The 18,702-nt window shown below is 47.3% G+C and overlaps 1 protein-coding gene across 2 annotated transcripts in view; it reads right to left on the minus strand.

Annotated features, from left to right (window-relative positions):
* Positions 1-1,132: 1,132 nt before the first annotated feature.
* Positions 1,133-18,702, minus strand: part of SLC6A11 (solute carrier family 6 member 11) — a 216,876-nt gene continuing 199,306 nt past the window's right edge. For both annotated transcript variants that reach the window (XM_075321267.1, XM_075321268.1), the window contains exons 11-15: positions 9,659-9,796; positions 9,261-9,363; positions 5,573-5,673; positions 3,948-4,118; positions 1,133-1,930 (exon numbers count right to left, since the gene is read on the minus strand). In XM_075321267.1, coding sequence (XP_075177382.1) covers positions 1,778-1,930; positions 3,948-4,118; positions 5,573-5,673; positions 9,261-9,363; positions 9,659-9,796 — 666 coding nt within the window. In that variant the 3' untranslated portion in view covers positions 1,133-1,777. The remainder of the gene's footprint in view (positions 1,931-3,947; positions 4,119-5,572; positions 5,674-9,260; positions 9,364-9,658; positions 9,797-18,702) is intronic.

Raw genomic sequence — 18,702 nt, forward strand, 5'->3', positions numbered from 1 at the left:
GCTGAAAGTCAGACCCCACCAATATCAGACGTTTATGGTTTATCCACTATACAGAACATGAGAATTCTGATTCCAGAAAACCCCTTTAGGTAAAGACAATGAGAGAGAGAAGAGCAACAATAGAAGGAAAACCTCTGCAACGTTTGCTATCCCAATTGTAGTGTTCTCATAGGCACAGAATCTGATGGAAATACAGTCTATGAAAGCCACGTGGCCAAAGGAGAACTGTGGTACCAAATGTAATTATCCAAATAATCAGAAAAATGTTACTCTTTTTCCACCATATCCTCTAGCTTTACTAATACTAATACTAGTATCATCTTTATTATGTATTATTGAAAATGAATGATGTGGTATAATTAATACAGCTTGTGGTCTGTGTCCCTGATGTGTGAATTTTACATATTCTATCTAATTAATAGCGCTATTTCTCAACTCTTATTGCTGCAATATTTATGTTAATGTCGTGTTTCGGGCACTCACCAGACGCTACTTACACAATGGTTAAAACCTAACACAAAAGTTCCCTACCAGCATGTTTCGCCACTAATCCAGCTCCATCAGGGTTACATGATCATTAGCCCCTGTACTCCTGATGAAGCCCCTGGCACAAATAAGGTGATGTGTGCTGCAGCCATGCTCCTATATACAGGAGAATTGAGAAATAGTGTTCTCTGTTAGAAATATTGGAAAAACCGAGCATTAGGGACTTCATCAGTTGCACTTTTGGGTATATAATTTTATTCATCAAATTTTAATAAGCAACACCAAAGTAATAATTGTTAAAAGTTGTCATAATGACAGTGGATATTTTGGAGGAAGGGTAACATTTTTCTTTCCATTTGGACCATTGCATATGCTTCCTATATACTGACCCACCATGTCAGGGTTCGCACCCCGATATTATTGTGGTAGTGCAGTGCCAGGCGCTATTCACCATAGGCCCATTAGCCATTATGTAGTGAGGACGGTGCACATAGAGGTCTTGGAAATGAGCTGTGTATAGTAGGAACCACATAACTAGGAGATCACATCATGTCTGGTGCTTTCCTGCGATTAATGACGATTTACAACAGAGAAACCTCATTAAATTCTCCCAATTCCAAACTTACTTAAAGGCCGATGTGGACAATTCCACGAGACGCAGAAGGAAAATTTAATCAATTATCATTTTCATTAAATACACGTATTTTCTTTAGTATAAACAAGTAATAACATACAAAATGGCAAAAAAACTGTTTAGTCACAAAGAAACGTACAATACGAGAATTCACCGAGTATTAGCAATTAAGTGTCTTTTCCCTTTGGCTAAAAGAAAAAACAGGTAAATCTATTGGCCGTTATATAAAAAAAAAAAAACCAGAAATACATAATAACAAGCTTGTTCATAGACGTACATTACCAGCTGCAATGCTCATACCTGTGTACATTAGATTAGAAGAATACCCTATAGAAACACCATGCTTCATAAAATCCAGGTATAAAAAGTGTACAACACGCTATACAACACGCTATACATGTGTCTAGAGCGCTATAAAACATGGACCATTATCACAACATTACATAAACTTGGCACTAAAAAACCGTACAATACTGTTTATGATCAGTCACTTATAGAATATCATTAAAAAAAATCACCTTAAACATTATACAGTGCGCACTTAAAAATTAAACACGTTAAAATTTGTGCGAAATGGGTGAGCCGCTATAAATTCCGTGAAATAATATTCTTTTCAATATTCTTATTTTACAAAACAAGTGTCAAATAAAATAATCCTTAGAAGTGCGTTTCTTTTTCTGTAATGGCCGATATGGTCCCGTCACCTTTAAGCTGGGCGTCACAGTCATTTACGGCATTTGTGCAGGCCGCAGAGCCAAGTTTCCCTCTCATTTTTAAGTCTGGGCTGGGTAAGATCAAAGATTTAAATCTCTGCAAATAAGAAAAATGGGTTAGAGGCAAGAAAGTCATACAAAGCAAATTGTATAAGGTTTCATAAAAATATGAGGCACGACAGGTCCACATCTGCTCCCTCTTTACAAGTTCATAGATAAGGGAGCTTACTGCAAAAGTATTTACATAGCGACCTGTCACAACGCAGTGTACCACACCTATCACCACCAGATGCTCCTCTCCCAGCCTTCATTCTCCAGTCATGGTCCTCTGGACTTGGCATCTCATTCCTGACTCTACTCTTCATTCTGGCCCTTGCACACTTGGCCTCTTGCTCAATGCCTTCACTCTCCATTCATGGTCCTCTCTGCTCCGCTTCTTGTTCCTGACTCTACTCTCCATTCTCGCCCTTGCACACTTGGCCTCTTGCTCAATGCCTTCACTCTCCATTCATGGTCCTCTCTGCTCCGCTTCTTGTTCCTGACTCTACTCTCCATTCTCGCCCTTGCACACTTGGCCTCTTGCTCAATGCCTTCACTCTCCATTCATGGTCCTCTCTGCTCCGCTTCTTGTTCCTGACTCTACTCTCCATTCTCGCCCTTGCACACTTGGTCTCTTGCTCAATGCCTTGACTTTATGGGCATGGTTCTCTATGTTCGGCTTCTGATTCTTGACTCTACTGTTCATTCTGGCCCTTGCACACTTGACCTCTTGCTCAATGCCTTCACTCTACATTCATGGTCCTCTCTGCTCCGCTTCTTGTTCCTGACTCTACTCTCCATTGTGGCCCTTGCACACTTGGCCTCTTGCTCAATGTCTTCACTTTATGGTAAAGGTTCTTTGTGCTCGGCTTCTGATTCCTGACTCTACTCTTCATTCTGACCCTTGTACACTTGGCCTCTTACTCAATGTCTTTACTCTCTGGTCATGGTCTTCTGTGCTTGGCTCCTGATTCCTGACTCTACTCTTCATTTTGGCCCTTGCGCATTTTGCCTCTTGCTTAATGCTATCACTCTTCTATCATGGTCCTCTGTGTTCGGCTTCTCGTTCCTTGGCTCTACTCTTCATTCTGGTCCTTACACACTTGGCCTCTTGCTCAATGCCTTAACTTTATGGTCATGGTCCTCTGTGCTCAACTTCTCATTCCTGACTTTACTCATCATTCATGGCCTTGCACACTTGGCCTCTTGCTCAATGCCCTTACTCCCCAGTCATGGTCCTCTGTGCTTGGCTTCTCGTTCCTTGGCTCTACTCTTCATTCTGTCCCTTGCACACTTGACCACTTGCTTAATGGCTTCACTCTCCAGTCAGGTTTCTCTGTACTTGACTTCTCATTCACTGATGCTACTCTTCATTTTGTTTGTTTCTGATCACATCTTGTTTCTCTTCTTCTCGGCCTGACCTCCACCCTTCTACTGTGTATCAATGATTTGATCATGTGGAGACATCAGAGTTATGGGCAGTGAACTTTTATTCATAAGTTAGGCTCTGGTCTCTATTTCTGGAGACCACTGACTTTCAACACTTCTCTATGAGAAAAGGGTAAAGGATGAGGTGTTATTTGTGGTGGGTCCTTTTTCTTTTTTATTGAGCCACCATGTGGTATAATAATACTATCGAGCCAATCACACAGGGTCTTACTGGTTTAATATGCAGCCATCTGATTGGTTTAAAGAGTTTTCAAGCAGTCCTGCATAAGATGGTCAGTATAATAGTTTAGGAGTCTTTACAGGTGTCCCCTTATTTGGCTTTTGGCCGGTAATTTTGCCTCAATAGCCAATGAGTCAGCGAGGCACAACTATCAGAAGTTCTGCTTTAGAAGACTTCACAGCAATTCCTCCTTTCACTCACTGAGAGTTTTCACTTTACTAAAATCATGTAATCAACATTATTTTAACAAAAACAAGGAGACCCAACAAACCTTCCTTAATGTGTGGGGACAATAAATTTGCAGGTTATCGTTTACCTTGTATTACTGAAAGCATCCTACAGAAAAGTAATATTAACTGCATAAGAAATTATCCAGGCAATGAGTATTTTTGTTATGGACATTCACCTCGGAGATGGTCCCTTCGGTCTTCCACACCTTGACTATTATCCACAACGGGATGCAGACCATCGATGACAGCGCCATCATCCACCCTATGCCATAGCCCCACGCTGGGTAGGTGTATACATTATTATACTTTAGAGGCTTGTACTTCACCAGGAAAAATATAAAGATGCTCTGTAATAAAAGTGGAAAGTAAACATATTACAAAATCACGTCATGGGGGGGTTTATGGATCATCTTCGATTACAATACAGTATGTCATTTACAGCAACGCGCTGAGATATTTATATGTATAGGTCAAATATTCTAAGGCGCTGTTCACACCACAATCTTTGGACCAGATCTACATTTTTTTTTAGGTTGAAAGGAGACACAAGTTCCTCAAGTTCCCCCTATAACCTAACATGTGGAGGGCAAAAACTATATAAAGTCGATGCTAATACAATACAGTTGAAGATCACAGCTCGATGGACTGATGGACGAATGTAGTCCGGCAATTCTTGTTTTTGGCCATATTTATGGTTTAATTAGTCTGGAGATTTATAGTACTAGCATAAAGGGGGCTTTACACGCTACAACATCACTAATGCGAAGTCGTTGGGGGTCACGGAATTGGTGACGCACATCCGGCCGCATTAGCGATGCTGTTGCGTGTGACACCTATGAGCGATTTTGCATCGTCGCAGAAACGTGCAAAATCGCTCATCGGTGACATGGGGGTCCATTCTCAAATATCATTGCTGCAGCAGTAACGAAGTTGTTCCTCATTCCTGCGGCAGCACACATCGCTCCGTGTGACACCGCAGGAACGAGGAACCTCTCCTTACCTGCCTCCCGGCCGCTATGCGGAAGGAAGGAGGTGGGCGGGATGTTACGTCCCGCTCATCTCCGCCCCTCCGCTTCTATTGGGCGGCGGTTCAGTGACACAGCTGTGACGTCGCTGTGACGCTGAACGAACCGCCCCCTTAGAAAGGAGGCGGTTCACCGGTCACAGCGACGTCGTCGGGCAGGTAAGTATGTGTGACAGGTCCGGGCGATGTTGTGCGGCACGAGCAGCGATTTGCCCGTGTCGCACAACAGATGGGGGCGGGTACCCACGCTAGCGATATCGGTACCGATATCGCAGCGTGTAAAGCGGCCTTTACACTGGGTGTAAAGATGGTCGAATGAAGCATCCTTGAACTATTAGCATTTGAATATGGTTTTCCAATGTACTTGCTAGTCAGAAGCAGAGACATTAACAGCGGTTCGGCAAAAAACTCAAATTTGCTAAATTGCTTTGATTTTACCAGGAAATTTGATTCGTAGAGAAGTTTCTCTCTGCCAATTGAATAGACCCTTTCCAGACCTTGAACTATAACAAACGTAACATGTAAAAAGGAATAAAAAAAGACTTTATGTGCATGCTTTCTAATCATGCAGGAGGTTAGACCAGGAGATCAAGGTTCTCTGTCACTATATGTCTCACACAATGTGAAATCTGCTCTGAGCTATGGTGGGGCATGTTCTTCCTTCCTTTTAAAAAAATGATTTAAATCAATAGGTTTCATGTTATATTAAATATTTTCCTACAAAGATTAAGCTGGAACAGTAGTTATTATGAAAACAAACTATGGTGATAAACTTACAGCGCAAATTCCAGGGGTGAAAAACATCCAACACCATTTAATTAAGACAAACGGACGGTGGCCTATCATGTCTTCAATATTGTCATAAAACCGATTGCTTCCTACAAACACAAATAGAAATATTAAAGCAAAACATGGTCCTCCGGTTATCAACACGGCCTTAGAAAAAAGTGGAAAGTTTCCAGAAGAAATCGGAGCTCAGCTGTAATTGAGAAAATTAAAAATGTCAAGATTGGCAGCAATGGGTGTATCGCTGCAATCCCTGCACTTCCCTGTCTCTTTCCAGCACGAACACCAACTTACTGAATGCCACGCCCGGGTTGTGTCCTCTCCCCCACTTCCAGGAGTGTCCACATGTGCTCCTGCTTCCTTCTCCACCCGGGGCCGGTGCACACAGCCAAGTCCTGCGGGAGTGTGCTTAGTACACGCGCGCACACACCTGCCCTCCACATAGAGGGCCGGCGCACCATTTCCCAGAAGTGCGTCTTGGCACATAGCTGAGAGGCACTAGGTATTTAAGGCACCCTCCCAATAGGGGAGGTGCCTGCGCAACGCCCTTAGTTATTCTTCTGTCTGCCAATTAGTTGTCAAGTCCTGTGCTCCTATCAATTATCTATTCCTGAGTCCGCCTTCCCATACTTATCTGATCCTGCTGTGCCCACCATACCTGTTCATATCCACCTTGATGTCTGCCTCAGCCATCCCGGCTGTACCCGCCTGCAGCTGTGTCTGTACCTGAGTCTGTTTCCTGTCCTGAGGGTCAGCTGCCACATAGAGAAGCCAGTAGTGAATGTGACTTGACGTGACATGGCTTGCGTGATGTAACAATGTCACCTGATCCCCGGGAGAGTGAGTGCTGCTGGATCGATGCTGCCACCGAAGGTGAGTGTAAGTGTTGTTATTTAATGGGGTAAACATGGTGATCGAGAAGGAGCTGTCCGAGTAGTGGAAAACCCCTTGAATGTGCTTGTGCATCTTTGTAAATTTGGTGCCTCTTAGGGGTACTTTGCACGCTGCGACATCGCTACTGTGATATCTTCGGGGTCAAATCGAAAGTGCCGCACATCCGGCGTCGGTAATGACGTCGCAACGTGTAAAGCCTAGATGCGCCAATAAACGATCGCAAAAGCGCCGTAAATCGGTGATCTGTGTAGTGTTGGTCATTTCCATAATGTCTCACCAATAGGAGATACGATGTTGTTCCTCGTTCCTGCGGCAGCACACATCGCTGTGTATGAAGCCGCAGGAGCGAGGAACATCGCCTTACCTGCGTCCCGCCTGCAATGCGGAAAGAAGGAGGTGGGCGGGATGTTTACGTCCCGCTCATCTCCGCCCCTCCGCTTCTATTGGACGGCTGCCGTGTGATGTCGTTGTGACGCCGCACGACACGCCGCCTTAGGAAGGAGGCGGGTCACCGGCCAGAGCGACGTCACAGAGCAGGTAAGTGCGTGTGAAGCTGAAGTAGCGATAATGTTCGCTACGGCAGCAATCACAATATATCGCATGTGCGACGGGGGCGGGTGCTATCGCGCTCGGCATTGCTAGCATCGGCTAGTGATGTTGCGGCATGCAAAGTACCCCTTACTCTTGCACACTATTGTAAGTAACACTAGTTTTAATAAATTCCTTCCTGTGTTTTTATGTGAACTTCAGACTCAGAGTTCAGTCTCACCCTTTAAGGCCTCCGTCACGTGTCCATGTTTCCACCACCCGTGGTATGAGTTTTCTCACAGATATCACACGTGTCCAGTATAACCTATGGTGCTGCTCATATGTCCGTGTTTTTCCAGTATCACTGATGACAAGTCCAATACAAGTCTATGGGTCTGTGAAGAACACGCACAGCACACGGAGGACATCCGTGTATAATGCTTGTGCCGTCCATGTGCTGTACGTGTTTAACAGTGAAAGTATATTAGAAGCTGTGTAATGTATGCATTTCATTAGCTATGCTGGAAAAACATGGATGACACATTGTGAAGTGATGAGAAATATGCCGACCATCTAAAATAACAATCATTTTGCAGCTGCTGTTGCTTCCATACCATTGTACAGTATATGGCGGTGTACTGCTTGAACATTGAGAACATGGCCGCCTGCAGTACGAACCACCGACCACAAGAGGTCACCGTCTTCCTTAGTTGGAGATGTACAGTAGAGATGTAAATATAATTAAGTCTGTAAGTCGGCTTTCACACTACGTTTTTTTAACATGAGTCCTGAACGTTTTTTAATGCAAAAACGGATCCAGTGCAAATGCGTTTTCATTTCTATGCATTTGCAATGGACTCGCGTCAACATGCGTCACATGCGTTTGCGTGCGTTATAGTGAGGATCCAGCGAGTTGCAGTTTTTTAACATTTTTCAAAAACGCTACTTGTAGTGTTTTTGAGCTGCGTCCAAATACTTCAAATTGCTGGATCCTGACTAAACAGCACGCAAACGTATGTGAACGCTGGCATGCTGATAGACAGGATCCTGCTTGCTCTACTGAGCATGCCCAGAAACCAGCCTCGCGTTCTTTCCCCCTGCCTCTCTGTCTGTCTCCCCCTCCCTCTATCCCCCCTCCCTATCTATCCCCCTCCCTCTCTCCACCTCCCTCTCTGTCTCTCTCCCCCTCCCTCTCTGTCTCTCACCCCCTCCCTCTCCCCTCCCTATCTATCCCCCTCCCTCTCTCCACCTCCCTCTCTGTCTCTCACCCCCTCCCTCTCCCCTCCCTATCTATCCCCCTCCCTCTCTCCACCTCCCTCTCTGTCTTCCCCTCCCTCTCTCCCCCTCCCTCTCTGTTTCTCTCCCCCTCCCTCTCTGCCTCTCCCTCCCTCTCCTCTCTCTCTCCCCCGCCTGAGAACTGCAGACACTCGTAACCAAGGTAAATATCGGGTTACCAAGCAAAGCGGTTCTCTTAGTTACTCGATGTTTACGTTGGTTACGTGTGCAGGGAGCCCGGCTCCTAGCAGCTGCGGATGCTCGTAACCAAGGTAAATATCGGGTATCCAAGCAAGTTACCCGATGTTTACCTTCGTTACGAGCCTTCGCAGCTGTCAGAAGCCGGTTCCCAGTCTATCACATTCAGTTTCATTGACGCCCGATCACATGACTCCAATGCCCGCCCATAAACTTAAAGTGATAGGATCCTGCAAAATAACACATGCGTTTGCATGCATTTTTTTGCTGTAAAAGCAGGATCCGCTTTTACAGCAAAAAAACGTTCATGACGCATATTCAAAAAATGTAGTGTGAAAGCCGCCTAAGAAGAGACAAAAAACGGATCCTTTGTGGCTGAGACTTGTGTCCTGGACTCGGTTCTGCTGATTTACACTGCACAGTGGCAGCAGATGGAGCCCGGCCAGGACAGGCTTTGATAGAATTGGTCTTTTCATAGAGGTCACATGCACTTTTTGGGCCTCCTTGGCTCCAGAGCTCAGCTGCCATTACACCCCCAGCACCTCTTAAAGTCACAGTACTATTATATTAGGGGTTTAATTGGAGGGGATGCAGAGATTGCCGCTGCCCCTCAGACCCGAAGCATGAGGGGGGCGCCAAAAGTTCCTCTACGCAACATAAAACGTCCGGTATTATACATTTGTCAGTCTGTCGTGTTTCCCTGAAGCTTCATTTCATCACATATTAGATTATATCCTTATAATATATATTTCCTTAGAAATTAACACTAAAGGACAGAACTTACCATAGATCCACCCTATGCAGATACATTCAAACACTGCGACGAACAGCAGACACATCCCACTGGCAGCGTACGAGTCAAACAGCTGAAAGACGTACATCCCCCCCTAGAAGAGAAACCGCAGAGGTAAAGCGTCGTCAGTAACATATCCGGAGATGAACAGCGGACGATGGTAAAGACAGGGGAGCGCGGAGGAGCATTGGTTTTATTGTTTTATATCTAGCCTTTATCATCATCTGGAATCTTTCTTAAAAGACCCCACATCATAATAATATTCTACTTGCAGATAATAACTTTTATGCAAATCAATTTTCCCCAATAAATTTGCGCGATTTGCTGGATTTGGATCTCGCCAGATCGTCTCGTCTCTAGTAACTGCCGCTATCAGCAGAGTATCTCACCTCAGTCAACATGATGAGCCCGATAAGAAAGGACACAATGGAAAGGGCTAAGATTAATAGTTCTCTGCGGTATCCTCTTCGGAAAGTCTTTGGATACATGTCCACCACTGCCGTGACCAAGCTCTCCACACACACGAACTGCAAGAGGGACGCAAAATGAGGCAAATCACGTGTGAAAGCATTAATAAAGAATGCCATGTATTTTACATTAGGATTTCATTAGGAAGCTTTGTTCATTTTACTTTTTTGTGATTTTGTTATGTGACGATCCACACTGTAAGAAGAATATCTAATCAATCCTTTTCCATATTGCAATTAATACAGGTGGAGCAGACAGTCTAGAAGCCTGCGATAAAGCAACAGCCTAACAAAAAAGAAACAAAAACAAGCTCACAAATTGTCACAAACTTACATCAATTATTCAGCAAATCCTGAGGACTTCTAACTCAAAGTGAGATTTAATGCAACCTTTGATGAATCTTGTTTTTATTTAACCAAAACCAGAAAAAGTGATTTTTTTATTTTTATGAAATCTTATTTTAGCCACATAAAAATACACAGGGTTACAATAAATCAGGTCATTTTCAATGATGTATTCACTCTAAAAAATGCCCATAGTGTCTGTATATGAACAACAAGTATGCCTTTGTCATTTTGTTTAGCTTTGAGGAAAAAGAGTAAATTCTTACTTAGATGTGACAGTTTGTTAATTTATGCATGGTAGAAATGGATTTTGACATATATCGATAGATAGATAGATAGATAGATAGATAGATAGATAGATAGATAGATAGATAGATAGATAGATAGGTACATAGATAGATAATAGAGGGATAGATAGAGGGATAGATAATAGAAAACCAACATCATGGTGTTCCAGAAGAGAAAAAGAAGATTTGACCAGCATCCTTCATTTGTCGCAAACGGCTGCACTCTAACAGGAACAGACAAATACACCTACTTGGGCCTGGAAATTCACCAGTCAGGGAGCTTCAAACAAGCCATAGAGACCCTGAAAAACAAGGCCTGCAAAACCTTTTATGCCATCCGAAGGAAATTGTATCATCTGAAGCCACCAGTGAGGGTCTGGCTAAAAATCTTCGATTCCATCATTGCCCCAATCCTCCTGTATGGCAGCGAAGTCTGGGGCCCTCACACTTACCCAGATTGGTCAAGGTGGGATTCCAGCCCAACAGAAATATTCCACCTGGAATTCTGTAAGCACCTTCTCCAGGTCCATCGAATCACCTCCAACAGCGCCTGTCGAGCTGAGCTGGGCAGATTCCCTCTACACCTAGCAGCTCTGAAGAGGTCACTATCATTTCAGGCTCACCTACAGAGTAGCAATCCAAGCTCCCATCACCACAAAGCTCTGATACATATACGTGGGCCAGATGAACCAGGACCCCTGGCACAGCTCTCCCAAACCCAACTGGACAAAATAACCAATCACAGCAGCCTGACAAGAACCAGAATCAGGAAGATGGTAGACGAGGGCCAGGAGAGGTCTGTCAGTGACTGGAGGACCGACATCAACACCTCACAGAAACTGACCACGTACCAGAGACTACAGAGAGACTACAGACTGGCTCCATATCTGGAGAAACTCCCGGACCCCAGAGACCGCAGGACCCTGAGCCGATATAGACTCAGTGCCCACAGTCTAGCCATCGAATCCGGCCGACACAAGCAGAGCTACAAGCCCAGGGAGGACAGACTGTGCCAACACTGTGACCTGGAGGCCCTGGAGGATGAAACCCACTTCCTGCTACACTGCACCAAGTACTCAGCAGTGAGGGACACTCACTTCAGGAGACTCTCCCATCTCTTCCCGGATTTCAGCTCCATGAAGGAGGAAGAGAAAATATATATCCTGCTGGGGGAAGAAGAGAGCGCAGTGGAGATAGCAGCGCGGTATGTGAGCGAATGTCATAGACTCCGAGAAAGAGAACTATGATAAGTCATGGACTTCCATAGCCCCCCATCCCAGATGTGGCCCTCCAATCCCCACCCTGGATATGCCCCAACCACCGTTACTACAGTCCCCACCCTGGATATGCCCCATCATAAGCCATGGACTTCCATAGCCCCCATCCTAGAAGTGCCCCCACAGTCCCCACCCTGGATGTGCCCCATCCATCCTTCCTACAGTCCCCACCCTGGATATGCCCCATCATAAGCAATGGACTTCCATAGCCCCCATCCTAGAAGTGCCCCCCCCAATCCCCACCCTGGATGTGCCCCATCATAAGCCATGGACTTCCATAGCCCCCACCCTAGAAGTGCCCCCAGAGTCCCCACCCTGGATATGCCCCATCATAAGCCATGGACTTCCATAGCCCCCACCCTAGAAGTGCCCCCCCAATCCCCACCCTGGATATGCCCCATCCATCCTTCCTACAGTCCCCACCCTGGATATGCCCCATCATAAGCAATGGACTTCCATAGCCCCCACCCTAGAAGTGCCCCCCCAATCCCCACCCTGGATGTGCCCCATCCATCCTTCCTACAGTCCCCACCCACCATCCCCACAGCCCCAGCCCCTAATGTACACTTGCTTTGGCAAAACTAATTTGTATTTGGTCCTGCCAATAAAGCTTATTTGATTTGATTTGATAGATAGATGGATAATACGGTAGATAGATAATAGATAGATAGATAGAGTGATAGATAATAGATAGATAATAGAGGGATAGATAGAGGGATAGATAGATAATAGAGGGATAGATAGATAGATAATAGAGGGATAGATAATAGAGGGATAGATAGATAGATAATAGATAGATAATAGATAGATAGATAGATAATAGATAGATAGATAGAGGGATAGATAATAGATAGATAGATAATAGAGGGATAGATAGATAGATAATAGATAGATAATAGATAGATAATAGATAGATAGAGGGATAGATAATAGATAGATAGATAATAGAGAGATAGATAATAGATAGATAATAGATATATAATAGATAGATAGATAATAGATAGATAGATAGAGGGATAGATAATAGATAGATAGATAGATAATAGATAGATAATAGATAGATAGATAATAGAGGGATAGATAGATAGATAATAGATAGATAATAGATAGATAGATAGAGGGATAGATAGATAATAGATAGATAGATAGATAATAGATAGATAGAGGGATAGATAATAGATAGATAGATAGATAGAGGGATAGATAGATAATAGATAGATAGATAATAGATAGATAGAGGGATAGATAATAGATATATAGATAGATAGATAGATAGATAGATAGATAGATAATAGAGGGATAGATAGATAATAGATAGAGGGATAGATAGATAGATAATATATAGATATATAGATAGATAGATAGATAGATAGAGGGAGAGATAGATAGATAGAGGGATAGATAATAGATAGATAGATAGAGGGATAGATAATAGATAGATAGATAGATAGATAGAGGGATAGATAAATAGATAGATAGATAGAGGGATAGATAATAGATAGATAGATAGAGGGATAGATGATAGATAGATAGAGGGATAGATAGATAGATAGATAGATAGATAGGAGGGATAGATAGAAGTTGCAGAGAAAATCACTTCCATAAAGTGTAAAAAATCTAGTGGTCTGGATGGAATCCCCCCAGAGATGTTGAAGTACAGCCCACCAGAAATTCAAGCTGCAATGGTTAAACTGTTCAACATTGTGCTGAGTGGTGGTTACTTCCCTCCTACCTGCAACCAAGGACTCATTACACCGATCCACAAGAGTGGGGACAGGTATGACCCTGCCAACTACAGAGGCATATGTGTCAGCAGTAACTTGGGAAAACTGTTCAACAGCATCCTAAACAAAAGGATCATCAGTTTCCTTACCGAGCACAATGTCCTGAGCAAAAGCCAAGCAGGGTTCGTTGCAAACCACCGCACCACGGACCACATCTACACCCTGCACAGTCTCATTCAGAGCCACGTCCACAATACAAAGCATGGGAAGATATACGCCTGCTTTGTAGACTTTAAAAAGGCCTTTGACTCAGTGTGGCACCCGGGCTTGTTCTTAAAAATGCTGGAAAGCGGAATAGGAGGAAAGACCTACGATATCATCAAAAGCTCCTACACCGAGAACCTCTGCAGTGTGAGTGTGAACGGTAGAAGAACGGCTTATTTCCAGCAGAGCCGAGGAGTCAGACAAGGCTACAGCCTAAGTCCAACGCTCTTCAATATTTACATCAATGAGCGGCTACTGCTCTGGAATCTTCACCTGCTCCAGGTCTCACACTCCATGACGCCCAGGTGAAATTCTTGCTCTATGCAGATGACCTACTGCTGGTGTCACCAACCGAGAAAGGTCTCCAAGACAACCTACAAATTTTGGAGAAATTCAGCTCCACATGGGCACTACCGATCAATCTAAAGAAAACCAACATCATGGTGTTCCAGAAGAGAAAAAGAAGATTTGACCAGCATCCTTCATTTGTCGCAAATGGCTGCACTCTAACAGGAACAGACAAATACACCTACTTGGGCCTGGAAATTCACCAGTCAGGGAGCTTCAAACAAGCCATAGAGACCCTGAAAAACAAGGCCTGCAAAACCTTTTATGCCATCCGAAGGAAATTGTATCATCTGAAGCCACCAGTGAGGGTCTGGCTAAAAATCTTCGATTCCATCATTGCCCCAATCCTCCTGTACGGCAGCGAAGTCTGGGGCCCTCACACTTACCCAGATTGGTCAAGGTGGGATTCCAGCCCAACAGAAATATTCCACCTGGAATTCTGTAAGCACCTTCTCCAGGTCCATCGAATCACCTCCAACAGTGCCTGTCGAGCTGAGCTGAGCAGATTCCCTCTACACCTAGCAGCTCTGAAGAGGTCACTATCATTTCAGGCTCACCTACAGAGTAGCAATCCAAGCTCCCATCACCACAAAGCTCTGATATATATACGTGGGCCAGATGAACCAGGACCCCTGGCACAGCTCTCCCAAACCCAACTGGACAAAATAACCAATCACAGCAGCCTGACAAGAACCAGAATCAGGAAGATGGTAGACGAGGGCCAGGAGAGGTCTGTCAGTGACTGGAGGACCGACATCAACACCTCACAGAAACTGACCACGTACCAGAGACTACAGAGAGACTACAGACTGGCTCCATATCTGGAGAAACTCCCGGACCCCAGAGACCGCAGGACCCTGAGCCGATATAGACTCAGTGCCCACAGTCTAGCCATCGAATCCGGCCGACACAAGCAGAGCTACAAGCCCAGGGAGGACAGACTGTGCCAACACTGTGACCTGGAGGCCCTGGAGGATGAAACCCACTTCCTGCTACACTGCACCAAGTACTCAGCAGTGAGGGACACTCACTTCAAGAGACTCTCCCATCTCTTCCCGGATTTCAGCTCCATGAAGGAGGAAGAGAAAATATATATCCTGCTGGGGGAAGAAGAGAGCGCAGTGGAGATAGTGTGATGCCCTGGGCAAGCCAGGGGTCACAGGTCATCACACCACCACACCCTACACACCAGTTAGGAACACCAAAGCTAACCCAAAATCCTTGTTGCCTTCCTCCAGGGGCTGATGTTCACACCAGGGGGTGGGCCAGGCGGTTGGCTCCACCCACCGAGGAGTACACAGCCCTGGAGGCGGGAAGAACCAGCCAGTCAGCTCAGGGAAGAGCTTGAGATAGAAGTGGAAGTTCAAAGTAGAAGGAAGTGAAGTGGTAGAGGAGTAACAGAAGAGTAAAGTGGTAAAGGAGGAAAGTAAGAGTGGTGACAGTAAGAAAGCCTGAAGTGGGTCCAGCTGTGTGCAGGACAGAGTCAGCAAGGTCAGCAACGGCGGTGATTGTCCGGAGGGGTGACCGTTTGGAAGTTCCTGGAAGGACCGCGGACGGGTAGTGGCCCGGCGGTCTGGAGCAGTGTACAAAGGGCAGTCAGCACCAGGGCAGGGGCCTCTCGGACCCCGGCAAGGCTAGGCGTCGCCATAATTTGCCAAATCCGTCAGTGAAGGGGACGTCGATCCCCCAACAACCAAGTCCCGATTGAAGGCAACAGCCCAACCATTACAGTAGAGACACCGCCACCGCCAGGGCACCAGTTTCTAAGGGCCAGCGCCTGCGGGCAAAGAGTAGAGCTCCTCCGGTCCAGCTTGAAGCCGGGGAGCAGGTTACCGGTGGGAACCCATCGAGACCATCAACAACATCAGGTGCAGGAAAAGGGACATCACCGTCACCTACTGGGGAAAGCAAGTGCAGCCGTCCGTGGGAACCGTCTTTCCAGCCGTGTGTTTTACCGAGAACTGTGTCAACGTCTCAGGCTGAGTGAGTACCACAGTGCCGCAAGGCACAGCGCTGCCCCCGCGTCCCTGCGCCCACCAAGCCCTGCATCTCCCACCTCATCACTGGGCCCCGGGATCACCAACCCCTACCCACGGAGGGGCAACACAACAACTTGCTGCTTCACACCATCACTCCCTGGATCCCCACACCGAGCAGCAGTGGTGCTAACAAATCACCACAACCGTGGGTGGCGTCACGGACAATAGACTATATCCCAACACCCAATCCCCTTTCACTCACGGGCGAGGAGCGCCGCTCGAGAACCTCCGGGATCCGGCCCACCGCTCGAGCCACCACTGAGCAGCAGAAGCCGGACCCGAGCAGAGGGGTGAGCGCAGTCCTGGCACCCTCCTCCCCGCCCGCGACAACTTGGCGTCACGAACAGGATCTTACCGCTCTGCCGTTGGGTAGAGGTGCGCCTTGTGACCGCCGGAGGTATCCGGCTGAAAAATTTCAGAAGTCGCCATCTTTGGCGCGAAAAGTTCCCGCTTGAGCGTCTTCTCGAGTAGCAGAGGCGCGAAGGCCAAAACCCCGCCCCGAGAGAGGAGGGGCCGGAAAGAGCTAAGGGGGACGCGATGGCGGCTGGCTGCATGTGAACGCAGCTATAAAAGCAGGGACGCCAGGACTCTGCAGCGATACTGGGTTCCTGGAAGGCACGATTGCCAAGATGTACAACCCAACTCCCAATGAGGAAGCCCCCGCGCCCGGCACGGCGACGTGGTTGAGGGACCGGACCGTCCCGCTGAGTAATCGTCTCCAGGCCCATATGCAACTCCTCCTGGAGGAGTGGGAGACTGACATGGCGGACGTGGTGGCTGCTATGTGGAGACGCGAGGTTGAAGAGGAGTTGGAGGAGTGGGTAAGCGACCCACGCCCCTGTATTCCTAAGGGATCGGCCGTTGGAGCTGAGGGGCCCGTCCGGCTTCCGCTCACCCTGCCTCTCTCCCCGCTACCCGTGATAGCTGCTGTCACCCCGCCATTAGGCCCGCTACCTGCCCAACCGGTAGCGATACCCTGCCCAGCCGCTCCGGCGGACCAGCCGGCTGCAGACGTCCAGGACGGCCCTGAAGTGCACCAGGCGGAACCGCGAGGACCGCGGCCCCTTAACAGCATGGTGCCAGAAGTCCCAGTAGAGACTGTGCCAGACCCTGAGCCGGAGACTATGGCCTGGATGAAGGCCCGGGTGATGCAATTCCACCAGCGTCAGCAGGATCAGATCTTCCGGATGATGGAGCAGTGGACCAACGAGGTGGAGGAGCTGCTTACAACTGCCCCGATGTACGGAGGGGAAATGGATGTAGCAGAACCGACTGGTGACCCACGTCCCTATGTCCTACCAGGACCGGCCGCTGCGGCTGAGGGGCCCGGCCTAGTCTCGGCCTATGCATCACCCTTGCCGTTACTTATGGGGCGCCTTAGTGTAAGCTCGCCTGATTTGCTGCTCCGTGCTACCGCGGAAGGGGCTGAAGTGCTGGATGCTGGAGGCCGGGAGGCTGCGGCAGCTGGCGGTGACCCGCCTGACGCAGGAACAAGAGATGATGACCCCGGCCCCAGCCCCGGGTCCGCTGCTGAGCTTGAGGAGGCAAAAGAGCGTGCCCGCTATGTAGGAGGTCCAGTGGTCTTCCATACCCCGCGTACCGGTGGAAATGGGTACCGGGTACCCCTGTCACAGCAGGCATGTCAGTGCATGTTTGATATGCTGGTGGAGGGGGATGGATCCGCCGTAGCTGAGGACTCTGAGTAGGGCAGCGGATGCCCGCTGCAGCAGCCCCCGTTGGGGCCACCACTGAGTTTTTGTTTAAAAGTTTGTTTGAAAGTTTTGAAAAATGATGAAAATGATTACCGAACAGTAACCTGATTGTCCTACAGTGATTGAACCGGCCGGAGTCGGCACCGTTGTCCCTGTGGGGACCGTTTAAGTTGTTTTGCATGAGGAACTGCTCATGGACAAGCCCGAGAACTTGCAGGGCACCCACAAACGTTAAGTGGCTTGTAAATAAGTTGTTTGTCGTTACCGTTTCCGCAATGCCGCCTCCGGAGAGGCAGGTTGGAGGGAGGGCCCTCAGCAGGGCAGGCTGGGGCCCAGCCACCAAAGGAACCGGTGGCTACCCTCTGGAGGGGAAGGACAGATCCCGCTCGGGTAACTTGTGCTGGACTGTGGGTCAAGGGGTGCTGCCTGGGTTTTAGGGGCAGCATCAGGGCCAGGTTGCTTGGGTGGGAGAGAGCGGAAACCGTAACCGTGAACCGTTATGCAACGTTTAAGAAATGTGCCTCCCGTGATGGGAAGAATTATTAAAAATGTAAATATGTTACTGTTTACCTTTTATGCATTTTTCAGAAAAATAAAACCGGTGTTGGACGGGCAGCCCGCGGAAGGTCTGCATTTTGCTAAGGGGGAATGTGACGCCCTGGGCAAGCCAGCACACCCTACACACCAGTTAGGAACACCAAAGCTAACCCAAAATCCTTGTTGCCTTCCTCCAGGGGCTGATGTTCACACCAGGGGGTGGGCCAGGCGGTTGGCTCCGCCCACCGAGGAGTACACAGCCCTGGAGGTGGGAGGAACCAGCCAGTCAGCTCAGGGAAGAGCTTGAGATAGAAGTGGAAGTTCAAAGTAGAAGGAAGTGAAGTGGTAGAGGAGTAACAGAAGAGTAAAGTGGTAAAGGAGGAAAGTAAGAGCGGTGACAGTAAGAAAGCCTGAAGTGGGTCCAGCTGTGTGC

Source organism: Anomaloglossus baeobatrachus, chromosome 8 (assembly GCF_048569485.1).
Source record: "Anomaloglossus baeobatrachus isolate aAnoBae1 chromosome 8, aAnoBae1.hap1, whole genome shotgun sequence".
Lineage (NCBI taxonomy): Eukaryota > Metazoa > Chordata > Amphibia > Anura > Aromobatidae > Anomaloglossus > Anomaloglossus baeobatrachus.